Source organism: Phallusia mammillata, chromosome 3 (assembly GCF_965637545.1).
Source record: "Phallusia mammillata chromosome 3, kaPhaMamm4.hap1.1, whole genome shotgun sequence".
NCBI lineage: Eukaryota > Metazoa > Chordata > Ascidiacea > Phlebobranchia > Ascidiidae > Phallusia > Phallusia mammillata.
The window spans coordinates 23,878,942-23,891,213 of NC_137254.1; the positions used below are offsets into that span (position 1 = coordinate 23,878,942).

General features: G+C 37.4%; 2 protein-coding genes across 2 annotated transcripts in view; both read left to right on the forward strand.

Moving 5' to 3' along the window:
• The window catches only part of LOC145218392 (beta/gamma crystallin domain-containing protein 1-like), a 64,378-nt gene extending 52,832 nt beyond the window's left edge, over positions 1-11,546 (forward strand). Inside the window, exons 11-20 of the mRNA XM_080085794.1 lie at positions 7,028-7,149; positions 7,262-7,388; positions 7,995-8,116; positions 8,299-8,425; positions 9,151-9,272; positions 9,402-9,528; positions 9,878-9,999; positions 10,176-10,302; positions 11,103-11,224; positions 11,313-11,546. Coding sequence (XP_079941920.1) covers positions 7,028-7,149; positions 7,262-7,388; positions 7,995-8,116; positions 8,299-8,425; positions 9,151-9,272; positions 9,402-9,528; positions 9,878-9,999; positions 10,176-10,302; positions 11,103-11,224; positions 11,313-11,436 — 1,242 coding nt within the window. The 3' untranslated portion in view covers positions 11,437-11,546. The remainder of the gene's footprint in view (positions 1-7,027; positions 7,150-7,261; positions 7,389-7,994; positions 8,117-8,298; positions 8,426-9,150; positions 9,273-9,401; positions 9,529-9,877; positions 10,000-10,175; positions 10,303-11,102; positions 11,225-11,312) is intronic.
• LOC145217410 (beta/gamma-crystallin-like) lies at positions 1,649-2,371 on the forward strand. The gene is made up of 3 exons (XM_080084671.1): positions 1,649-1,718; positions 1,831-1,952; positions 2,192-2,371. The coding sequence occupies exons 1-3, from the start codon at positions 1,710-1,712 to the stop codon at positions 2,316-2,318; spliced, it is 258 nt and encodes an 85-aa protein (XP_079940797.1). The 5' UTR covers positions 1,649-1,709; the 3' UTR covers positions 2,319-2,371.
• Positions 11,547-12,272: the final 726 nt, after the last annotated feature.

Sequence of the window (12,272 nt, forward strand, 5' to 3'; positions counted from 1 at the left end):
GAATAGAATGTCTCACGAAAAAGGGAGCACTTTGTATACGTCACCGGGCTTGTCCCCAGTTCTTGGAATTAATAACATGGGGTGACAAAAAAATTCCACCTCAATGTGGCTGAACACTTTACCGGTTGAAGGAATGTTGATATATTCAGTGCAAGTAAGCTTCTTTCTTGTTGCACCACAAAGTTTTGCATGCAAAACCGAGCCTTGCAAATGTATCTTTTCCTTAAAACATTGTTATTAATTTGCAAAGAGTTACAAAGAATTTCCAAAGAAATTAAAGAGTAAGCGACGATGGTTTCATTTAGGGGGAAAAACTGTTTTCCTTGTAACAAATCATTAAATTTGGTTTATTGTTCAATGCTCTGCAGTGTCGGTAGTACTTATGATGTAATGTACCTCCTAAACAACAGTTAACAAAGAATGTTAAGCTGATTTGAATTAACTATTTGCCCTTTCTACATTAAATTAGAAAAAACAAAACGAATGACCACAATTTCGCGATTGAAATCACTGTCAGAAAAAACAATTATACCGCATTTTTCAATTCGGAGCTAAGTTTCGTGAAACCTATATTTGTATGGCAGGCTGACCGTATGCAAACGCTCAAAGGAAAATAAATGTGTGGAAGGATATGTTTTTAAGGGGTTATAACTGCCATAAAGTGATATGTTAAAGGGCGTTAGGCTTTGGTACTTTTGTCAAGCCATGTACCAGTGATAATAAACACATCACCTTATAATTGTTCTCATTAAACAAACAACTGTTTGTTTGTTTTTTCAACGAAAGTAAAATCAAAAATCCACCATTGTGCTTGTCAGTTGTCTTTACCATTTGCGCACAGCAAATATAGCAGAGGTTATATAAACTCATAAAGCAAGATTTGCCGAAACTTGAAACGCAACAATATATCAACCCAATCTCAGGTAGCAGAGAAATCAATTATTCTAGATACCTTTAAGATTTCGAAAGTATGATGTAATGTCCGACCTGATCTGGCCAGTTCCAGGAATTACTGACACGGGGTTGAAACCGGGTATCAGGTACTGATTGAAAGACAACAGCTGTAAGATGATCTCAGAAGAATGATGGTGTGATTTGTGACCTGAATAGAACATTTCACGAGGAGGAAGAACTTTGTTTACGTCATCTGACTTGTTACCAGCAGTTCCTGGAATTACTAACATGAGGTCACAAAAAACATCCCACCTCAATGTCAAACAGTGCAAGTAAGCTTTTTTTCTGTTGCACCACTAAAATGTCTGACTCATGGATGCACGTGAAACCAAATTATAAAAGAGAGAACTTTATTTGGCTAGGGTCATAGCTCGCTCATCCAAATGCAAGCAGGATACATGCACAGAGTAAAGTAACAGTAGACTGAGGTCAGGTGTCTTAAGTTTCTGCGCGTTCTTGTTTCTGCCGAGGTAAAAAGCGTATAAAATAAGCGAAACATTTCTACTTCATACGGCGTTTTCAGTAGAATAAGACATCAAGTTAGGATGTCAGCTTTACTACAACGATGTTAGTTAAACCACGTTTATGATTTAGGACCTAAAGAACCCGTGTAGTTGCATACTTCACATAAAGAGTGTAGATGGAAATCAAAGATTTTACTAAACCCATGGCATTTATTTGTAGGAAGTGAAAATTCTGTCCTAAAAAATTGTTTGCTATAATTGTACCGCGACTTCAATAGACCAAAAGAAACCATGCCCAAGGTAAATGTTTTTTTGGAACCTAAATTTCAATTCACAATATTTCACATCGAAAATGAATAAACAGTTGCAACGTTGCTCAAACTAGACTATCACCAAAATGCGATTTTTTTAGATTACTCTTTACGCTGATGCCAATTACTGTGGAAAATGTGTAACCTTGACTGAGTCGTGTTATGCCCTTCCGGAATACGGAATGAATGATTGCGTGTCTTCCATTAAAGTTGAAGGGGGGACGTAAGTATATTCTTCAAATGCAACTTAAACAAGTCACCTGATTTTAGTGTAATTGTCACGCTAAAACACACTTGGTAATTACGGAGTGAATGACTGCGTGTCACGGTGACACACTGTCACCCATTTAAATGATTCGCACAACGTAAGTACAAGCTTTAATTATTACTCGAACGGAAACCACATCTGTAAACTGTTTCGTTTGTACCAAACAATTTTTTTGCATAATGTTACTTTTACAGGTGGATTGTGTACCAACATGTGAATTACGAGGGCGCGTGCCAAACTGTGACATGTGGCAGCTACCCGACTTGGAATGCGTGGGGAGGCGTCAACGATACAATGTCTTCTGTAAAACTAGTCGAATAGTACAAAGTAACGAATATGCCTATTATCCTACAATATATTGGAAAAAATAACAACCAAACACATATGAAATGTCGAAAGTTGATTTTATTAAACGTTTTTTTATGTATAAGTGTGATTTACCCTGAGCCATGCGACATGAACAAGAGTTCAAATTTTTAGTGCGTAAAATACAATTGCAAGAAGAGTTGTTTGGGGGAGTTATAGAGATAAACAAGATTTTCGCACAAAAACGACAATTCGAAAACGATTAGCAGAGAAGTTGGCCTTTCTGATGTATATGTCAGCATTGCTGTTGAAAAAGGACCTAGAACTTTTGACCTTCTCATGAAACGCAATAACGCATTTGAGCATGTAAAGTGCAGCAGTACAACCATAAGCAACTAAATTATTCATCAAAGCATCTACACAATCTACAAGCAAGTGTGTAAATAAAAGACAAAAAATACCCCAAACCATTTGTGTTGTTTGCTTTCAAACAAGCCATCTGCTTGAAGACGCGAATTTAATTATACTTTGAGGTACAAAGCTGTTTTCTACCCAGTGCAAATTACGCCCTTAACGCAACAATAGAAAAGACATTTACTGTGCATGTTGGGTTGGTGTACGCAGCCAAGAGCCAATGCTTGTACACCGCTACTGAAAATTCTGATAAAAATCCACTTGTGCCCACTGGTGGCAACAAATTTAAAAAAATCAAAGCGATATTAGGCGCTGGCATCAAACTTGCATGACGATACATATAGCAATTTGTAGTATCTGGGCAGGAACTTGGCCGAATGGCCTGGCGAGCTTGACCCATATACAGACATAAAAAAAACCTGATCGGGATTCGTTCCCGGGAGTGTCCTGGGTTCGAACCCCGTGAAGAAAAAAAAAAAAATTTGTACTATCGGGGATTGTGGCTATAATCATGATGCACTAAGGCAAGCCTATGTAATGCATTTGTGCGTTTTTGAGAGTGAAACTAATTTTAGTTAACATTTCATTAAAAACCATAAGACCCAGGTACAAACCCTTTTAGCGTTTTTCGGCTAGAGTCCTATAGTGTGTTCAGAAAAACACGAGGTAAAAGTTCGGCTTGTTCTTTTTTGGTACCATGTGCCTCTTATTTATTAGTTCTAACCGCAAACGTTTCCTGCATTGTGAGCAAACCAAACATCGCAAGCCACTACTTTGCTACATTAAAACGCACTGTTTCACGTTCGTAAGATATGCTTTTCTTCTAGTGGCTTATATTGCAACCAAGTACAGTTATAATAAAAAAAATAGTACGGTTTAGAAGTCGGGCGCTTTTCTCACGGATGGCGGTAAAAGACGTGTTAACATAGTTTGGCTTTTGGCGCAGAGATATGAAAGCGATCGATAATTGAAAGTCCGAACTTGTTTTGTTGTTTACAAAATACATTATGCCCAAAAGTTTACCAAATAAGAGAATTTGACAAATATGTATGCGCAAAGATCAGCGGGTTGACAAATGTTCACAACAAATCATTACACACATTGTGCGCGTTCACAAATATCCCATGACAGAATGAAAATTAGGCAGACTTGGACACAAGGCCCGAAACTGACTCGAATTTTTCCATAACACTAGACAGGCGCGGGAACCAGACATGGTTCAGCGCTTTTCACCTCGATTCAACTCTGACAAAGCGCTTTTCTTGCAATTCGAGGAATTATTTCTTTCTGCTCTATGACCTTAACCGGTTGTATTTTCTCAAAGGGTTCAGTATCGATGGATTAATAGACAAATTTTAAAAACACATATTCCACAAAGGAGATACAAGTTCAATACCTAACAAACTTCGGGCGGGACTCCTGTTTTATAGCAAGTAGTATCATGCGGTTGCATTTCGATGGGTACCTCTTGTGCAGTCAAATCTGCGAAGCTTGCAGTTTCTGCCATTCCAAGCGGTTACATGTCTGGTTGCGATTGCAACACACCAAGGTTGAATGCGGATTAGCAATACACCTGATTCAGCTTGTGCATCCATCTTGCTAAATAATTGCCACTTTACGTGTAAAATGTGGTTATCGAAAAACCTGTTTGTGCAGAAAAAGTGTGTAGGTGGCTGATATTACTCAACAAAATGTCAACCCTGTCTAACACCACTGATATGCTAATTCACATGTCGAAGCGACCCAGGTCGACGAAGTGTGCACGCGATTCCAATAACTTAATTAATATTAGCGCCGTTGCGTACTGGGCCTTGAGTGTTGTTGGGTGAAGTTATGCAATATGGCTTTGTTGGGTATAAGAAGCCCTAAATCGCCAACTAAACACATCAGCACTTTCCTCAAAGTTCATCGAAACACGTAATCATTCTTCTTTGGTTACGACTGTATTTATCCTCGTAACGGAAATAATTGCGCATTGGTTGACTTTCAGATTCAAGGGAATGTACAAACAATCTTTTGTTTCTCGCCTCAGCAAGGTTTACTTTGGAAATTTTACGAAACGAAAAACTTTGAAGGGAGCAAGTAATCGGCGTTATTATCGTTGCACCACTACATTTCGGTGCAGCCTACACGTGTTGTGTATTGAACCGTTTAGTAACCAAAATTTAGATAATAGAGTAAAGGGCAAGGCATCGCGTGAGACGGAAAGTAATTTGATATAAGACTGGTTGTATTGTACACCAAGAACGGGCGCAGGTGGATAAAAAAGCAGAGTGGTTGCTGCTTGAGGAATAGTTACAGGTGAATGCACTACATTGGTAGTCTAGCATTGCTAAACTGCCTTGCACCTGCAGCGAAAATGGCATTTGGCAGTGGCCTTTGATAAAGGTTGTGCAAACTTATATAACTTTCTTCACCGTACATACTTCAAAACTTTTGGAAACTGCAACCAGTATCGCAAACGTACGTAATAATTTGCCACATAAGTTTGACATTCCAAACCATTTTTGTTTACAAATTGCTCAAACCGTATGTGCAAATAATTCTTCGTTCTGTAGTTACAATATTGTGAGTACTGAAGCAGTTCCAAACCTAATGTCCAAAACAAAATATAAATTTATTTGGCATGTCCACATTTTGAATGGATCATAGACCCTGAATGCAATAAATCTTGCATGGATGGCTGCTTCAGTACACACCTGGTTGAGTACGTCGCAGAAAAAAGTTTTCAACGCTATAAGAGACGCTACAAGCCATTTGTGGAAGCAGATAAGAAAAAACAAAACGTTGACAGTCGCTTAGATGTGTGTGCGGGAGTCCCTATGGAGAAACATCCAATCTGCTGGAATTGGTTTCGAGTTCTGGCTTATTAACTAGGGTGTTCTGCAGATTAAGTCATATTAGGTCGAATAATTTAATGACGACCACTGCCCGACACTATCAAACTTTATAAAGCCCTAGACCGCTGTGTTTACAGCAGTTTGCCTGAGTTTGAGAGTTAAAAACTGCCGATTGCAGCGAGAAAAACAGTAATCATTCGAATGCCTTTAAATATTTCTGCCAATTGCAACAACCCTATGTGATGACGTTAATAACCAATTAATTGGGAAAAACAAATTTTTAAGCAGGATTTATTTTTCTTACTTAAAACTGCATTTGTGTTTGTTCACAACACCGACGGAAAAAATCATGTCAAAGGTGAGAAATTTTAAATAATGCAACTTAGGTTTTACATTAACTGAAAATTTTCGCTTAAAATCCATCACAGTAATCGCAATGCGCTTGTTTAACAAGTAGCTTGTTGTGTGATGACTATACAGTTGTGGTGAGGGATTAAAAAATATCGCAATTACCACCAAACCATTATTACTACACAGAAAAGCAGATCGTATTTAACAATTGACATTAAAATGGTATTATGTTACAGTGTCACCAATTAGAGCAACCATAAAGTGTGACCATTAAATACCCATCAGAGTCCTCTACAGTGTTTGTAAAGATATTTATCAAAACAAAGGGGAAAACGGCAGTTCGTTACAAATTGAGATAGATCGTCAAACTCCGATCCCCTTACTGCATTAAATGCATGAAATTTTAGAACTCGTCAAAACCATTGTGCAAATACGTTATGTCGTGCTTTTTTACATGTAAGGCACATAATATTTACTTGCCCATTGCAGGGTTTAGCACGCTTTGCAAAACTGCAAAATCATCGCCACAACCCCAGCTAGTAGAAGAACAGAGTATGCGGTATACCTTTTACGATTTGCAAACAACAGCCTTGTTGGACAAATATCGGTTGATAGGTTGTACGTGACATTAAACTTTAAACGAGATGACTTTCGGCGAGGTGGTCATAACTCGCAGAATATAAGGCAAGCAGGTTGTAGGGACAGCAGGTTGCTGCAATTGACCAAAATAATGACAGTCTCATTATCAAATTATGCTCTTTGGGTTTACACAGGAAACGTTTTTTGGATTAAAGCCGATAAAATGATCCTAAACTTGTCGGTAGCAGTTGCCGACCACTTTGCACCCTTGTCGAAATTTGGAGGCTAGAAATTGATAGTTTGCGACGACTAAACTATTTTCAAAATTGAAAACATAAACAGTATACGTTTAGCCACATCTATGCCCAAAACGTTAGCAAAAAGCCCTAATATATAGCATCACCACGAAAAGCATGGCAAAGGTACGAAATGTATATTGTTGGAAAATCGAAGCTGAAAAAGCGTTTATACTTTCTGTTCTGACTTTTCATATTAATTTTCAATAAAAAATTATAGCAAAAATCATGCTTATTTTGTTAGATAACTCTTTTTGCTGACCCGAGTTTCAACGGAAAAAATGTTGAGTTGACTGCACCAAGTGCTAACCTCAGTACGCAGGGAATGAACAACGTTGTGTCGTCCATCAAAGTGGAAGGAGCTCCGTGAGTAATATTCTTATCCAAAGAAAAATCTTATTTTTAAAATCTGTTTGTAAGGTTAACACTTTTCGAAGACTAATGAAAGGTATACTGACTACTGTTGTATTTATTGCAGATGGATTGTCTACAACGGAGAAAATTACACGGGTGTTTGTTACCTTTTGAAACCCGGTGAATACCCAACCTGGACAGCGTGGGGCGGCGAAGGCGATAAAATATCATCTGTGAAACTAGCACCATCGGTAAGCAGTTTACCAAACAAAACAATCACAATCACAATTGTTGCGTACATCGACTGGTAGAGCTACTAACACCATAACGAGAATCTACCCCCAAATTTGATTGGTTATATCACCAAAAATGCTCACGGTTAGGGCTATTAGGGTCGGGGTAAGGTATATATTAACCCAAAAAATTAGTTACTGATGTAAAAATTTTATGCAAATATTTCCCAACCCAACCCATTTATAGCCGCTGAAGAAAAATTCAGCTCTTTACGCCCCCTTGTGAAAGCGAAGTCCTGATTCTCGTTATGGTGTTAGTAGCTCTACCATATCGACTAATGCAAACACTTAACGTTACCCAGTGAGATAAATTTGCAAATCACTGATTGTATACTTCATCGAATTAGTACAGATATATTAAATGTGGAGCTTTTACTAATTGTTGAATTTTGCAACCCACCACAACATTCCTGGTACAATGTTATCATATTAAAACATTTTTGTTTGTACACGAGTCGATATGTTTTCGGTTACTCACTGTTCAGTTTGTACGAAAAATCGAACGACAAGTTTGGAAGTAAACGGTTACAGTTATAATGATAAAATACCAATGTTTTTTTTCAGATTACTCTGTATGCAGATCCGAATTTTACTGGAAAAAGGGTGCAGTTGACTTCGGGATGCGGATTTCTGGGTGAATTGGGAATGAATGACGTTGTATCATCTATTATAGTGAACGAAGGCCTGTAGGTGAACCGTTTTACACTACCTAAACAAATTCTATATTTTTTTTCAATTCAAAATAAAATAAACAATTTATTTGTATGTTGATATTTTTACACACAGATTTTGTGGGTAACTTTGTAACTCCTAACAATCTTACTAACCGTAAAAGCTTGGATTGAGTTGTATGTTGCGTTTGTTACAGATGGGATATTTATAACGATACATGCTACAAGGGTGTAAAATACACCCTGAGTCCTGGTCAATACAAAGACTGGAATGCTTGGGGCGGCCAAGGCGATAAACTATCTTCTGTCAAGCCAGTTTCAGCAGTAAGCAGTTTGCTAAATCTTTCTCAAATTTAATCTGAGGGTTTGTTTATCCACAAAATTTACATTTGAATGTAAAGGTACAAAACATAATCCGAAATTTACAAACATACGCTTTAGTCAGTTTAGAAAGATACAAACAAATAAGATTTCAACTAAATGGATATTTTGGGCATTTTCGCTCAGATGCGATTGACCAAAATAATGACAGACTCATTATCAGACTATGATCTTTGGGTTTTCACAGGAAACGGTTTTTGGATAAAAGCCGATAAAATGATCCTAAACTTGTCGGTAGCAATTGCCGACCAATTTGTACCCTGGTCTAAATTTGGAGATTAAAATTGATAGTTTGCATGCGAAGAGTAAATAGTTTTGAAACCGAAAAAAAAATAGTATGCGTAGGCGTCAGTCAAATCTATTCCAAAAACGTTAGCAAAAAAGCCCTAATATACAATTGTAGCAAATACAATAAGACATTGTAGTGAGGGAATAAAATTGTCGCAATTATCACCAAACCTTTATTACTACATAGAAAAGTAGATAACGAAAATCGTATTTGTGTGTGTTTTTCGCAACACAAGCATCACCAAAAAAGCATGGCAAAGATACGAAAAGTATGTTTTTGGGAAAAAGCCAAAGAAGCGTTTGTACTTTCTGTTTTGACTTTTAATATTAATTTTCCATCAACAAAAAATTAATAGCAAAAATCATGTTTATTTTGTTAGATCACTCTTTTTGCTGACCCGAGTTTCAACGGAAAAAATGTTGAGTTGACTGCACCAAGTGCTAACCTCAGTACGCAGGGAATGAACAACGTTGTGTCGTCCATCAAAGTGGAAGGAGCTCCGTGAGTAATATTCTTACCCAAAGCAAAATCTTATTTTTATAATCTGTTTGTAAGGTTAACACTTCTCGAAGTTTAGTGTATGCTAATGACTGACGAAAAGTGTACTGACCATTGTCGTATTTATTGCAGATGGATTGTCTACCACGAAGCAAAATACACAGGTGTTAATTACCTTGTGAAACCTGGTGACTACCCAACCTGGACAGCGTGGGGTGGCGAAGGCGATAAAATATCATCTGTGAAACCAGCACCATCGGTAAGCAGTTTACCAAACAAAAAAATCATAATCACAATTGTTGCGTACATCGACTAATGCAAACACTTAACGTTACCCAGTGAGATAACTTTGCAAATCACCGATTGTATACTTGATCGAATTAGTAGGGATCTATTAAACATGGAGCTTTTACTAATTGTTGAATTTTGCAACCCACCACAGCATTCCTGGTACAATGTTATCATATTAAAACATTTCTGTTTGTACACAAATCGGTACGTTTTCGGTTACTGAATACTTACTGGTTAGTTTCTACGAAAAATCGAACGACAAGTTTGGAAGTAAACGGTTACAGTTATAATGATAAAATACCAATGTTTTTTTTCAGATTACACTTTATGCAGATCCAAATTTTACTGGAAAAAAGGTGCAGTTGACTTCGGGATGCGGATTTCTGGGTGAATTGGGAATGAATGACGTTGTATCGTCTATTATAGTGGACGAGGGCACGTAGGTGAACCGTTTTACATTACCTAAACAAATCCTGTTTCCAATTTAACCTAAAATAAACATTTTATTTGTGTGTTGATATTTTTACACACAGATTTTGTGGGTAACTTTGTAACTCCTGACAATGTTACTGGCCATAAAAGCGTGGATTGAGTTGTATGTGGCATTTATTACAGATGGGATATCTATGACGATTCATGCTACAAGGGTGTAAAATACACCCTGAGCCCTGGTCATTACAAAGACTGGAATGCTTGGGGCGGCCAAGGCGATAAATTATCTTCTGTCAAGCCAGTTTCAGCAGTAAGCAGCAGTTTGCAACATTTATTATAAATTTAATCTGACGATTTGTTTATCCACAAAATTTGCATTTCCATGTAAAGGTAAAAGCATAAGTCAGTGGTTCTTAACCTTTTTGGTGCGGTTTCCCATTAAAGTAAATCACCAAGTTCAAATTTCCCCCTCTGTCATTTTTATAATAATGTTTTGTGCCAAACATTAACAAAGATTATTCTTTAATCGAAATAATTTTGTGGAGCGATTTGGTCGGGACCTTAAAGGTATACTGCGATTTTATTTAGTTTGATTAGTGATTTCTTGACGAAGTAATATCGTGTGGAATTTCGAAAAATCTCAGGTGCTTGCATTAGTCATTTATTGCATCACAATCAACAGATCAAATGCATTTATTCGCGAACAATAACAAAGTCATTGATACTTTTAGTAATGTCTGTGACGTAACAAACGATGTTTGGACTTTTATGCGCCTTGCAAAACTAGATGTAGTTAATCTTACATGTTGTTGCGGAAAATATTGTATTAAATTAACTTTCAATGGTTACTTTCAACCCACGGGCCCGAGTTTGGTGACTTCTGATTCACATAATTTCCCTCTAAAACCATTAAATTTCCCACAAGTGGGAAATTTCCCACCGGTTAAGAACCACTGGCATAAGCGGAAATCTACAAACATACAAGATATTCGATGGCTCTGTGACAGAGCGAACACAGTGATTCGTTTACAATATTAGAGTAAATTTACAAAATGTACACACCCCTTGGAAGTCACGATCCATAACAGTGTTTGGCTACGTTTTTTTCAGATTTTACTTTATGAGCACCCGAATTTCCAAGGAAAAGTCGTTCGGATAACTGAACCCTGCAGCTTTCTCGGTTCTTACGGAATGAATGACGTTGTTTCGTCCATCAAAGTGGAAGGGGGGCCGTAAGTGTAATTTAAAATTATTTCATCAAACTCTTATGTTTCAGTCCGTGTGCGAATTCAACATGTCATGTATGTTTATATATTGTAGTTGGATTGTCTACAACGACGCAGAATACAAAGGATCAAATTACACTCTGAACCCTGGTGGCTATCCAACCTGGACAGATTGGCATGGCCAAGGCGACAAAATATCTTCTGTGAAACCGGCATAAAAAAACACAAAAATAATACAACTTCTGCTATCGCATTGTAAACTATTGTTAACTGGAGTTGTTTTCCTAAATATGTGCTAAGATAATAATAAAATAATATACTTGGAATGTTAAACAGTAAAATATTACGTTGTTTCGTACCGGCAAGTGGACAGTTTTGTGGCGGTCCTTTAACATGTTTTTTTTTGTTTCTTGCAAGACATGGTAGATGTAGAACATTAAACTACGCAATTTTTCCACTAGATGGCGCAGCAAAGGCAAGACATTTTATTACTACACCAATCAAATCAAATTTAGTTTTTAGCTGTCTGCATGACATTTAATCCACTTTTTTACAAACACAGGAATATCTTGGTCGCTGACAGCTTGTTTAAACTTACACAAGAAAGGCTACATCATGTTTGCATTTAGGATAGTAGTAAGTTAAGAACACGTAATGAACAGTTTGTATTAATAGTACTTAAACGAGACAGCATAGGCCAAAACGCTGTATGTAATGATTGGACGTGTCCCAGTGAAGCGTTGTGTTTGCGCCTTCCAGTGTGCTAAAATTTGCGACTCTCTACCAACTAAACTACACGGGCTTGGCGGAACGGCCGCCAACGGACAAATCACAAGCATCGCTGCACGCTCGTTACATGTTAGAGTCAAAGTAGGGATCACCAGTTCCGTACAATCATTTAATAATCCTGCAGCGTACAGAGGCCAAACAAGTTGTTTTTAATATTAAACAATCACTTGTGCCCACTGGTGGAAACAAATAAAAAAAATTGAAGCGATATTAGGCGCTACCATGGTCTGATTTACAACTGATCACAAGTGCATGACAATACATT

Bases quoted from the DNA above. Each gene is read 5' to 3' on its own strand.
- LOC145217410 (XM_080084671.1), top strand. The intron at 1,953-2,191 runs GTAAGTATATTC...TTACTTTTACAG, and splicing joins ATTAAAGTTGAAGGGGGGAC to GTGGATTGTGTACCAACATG.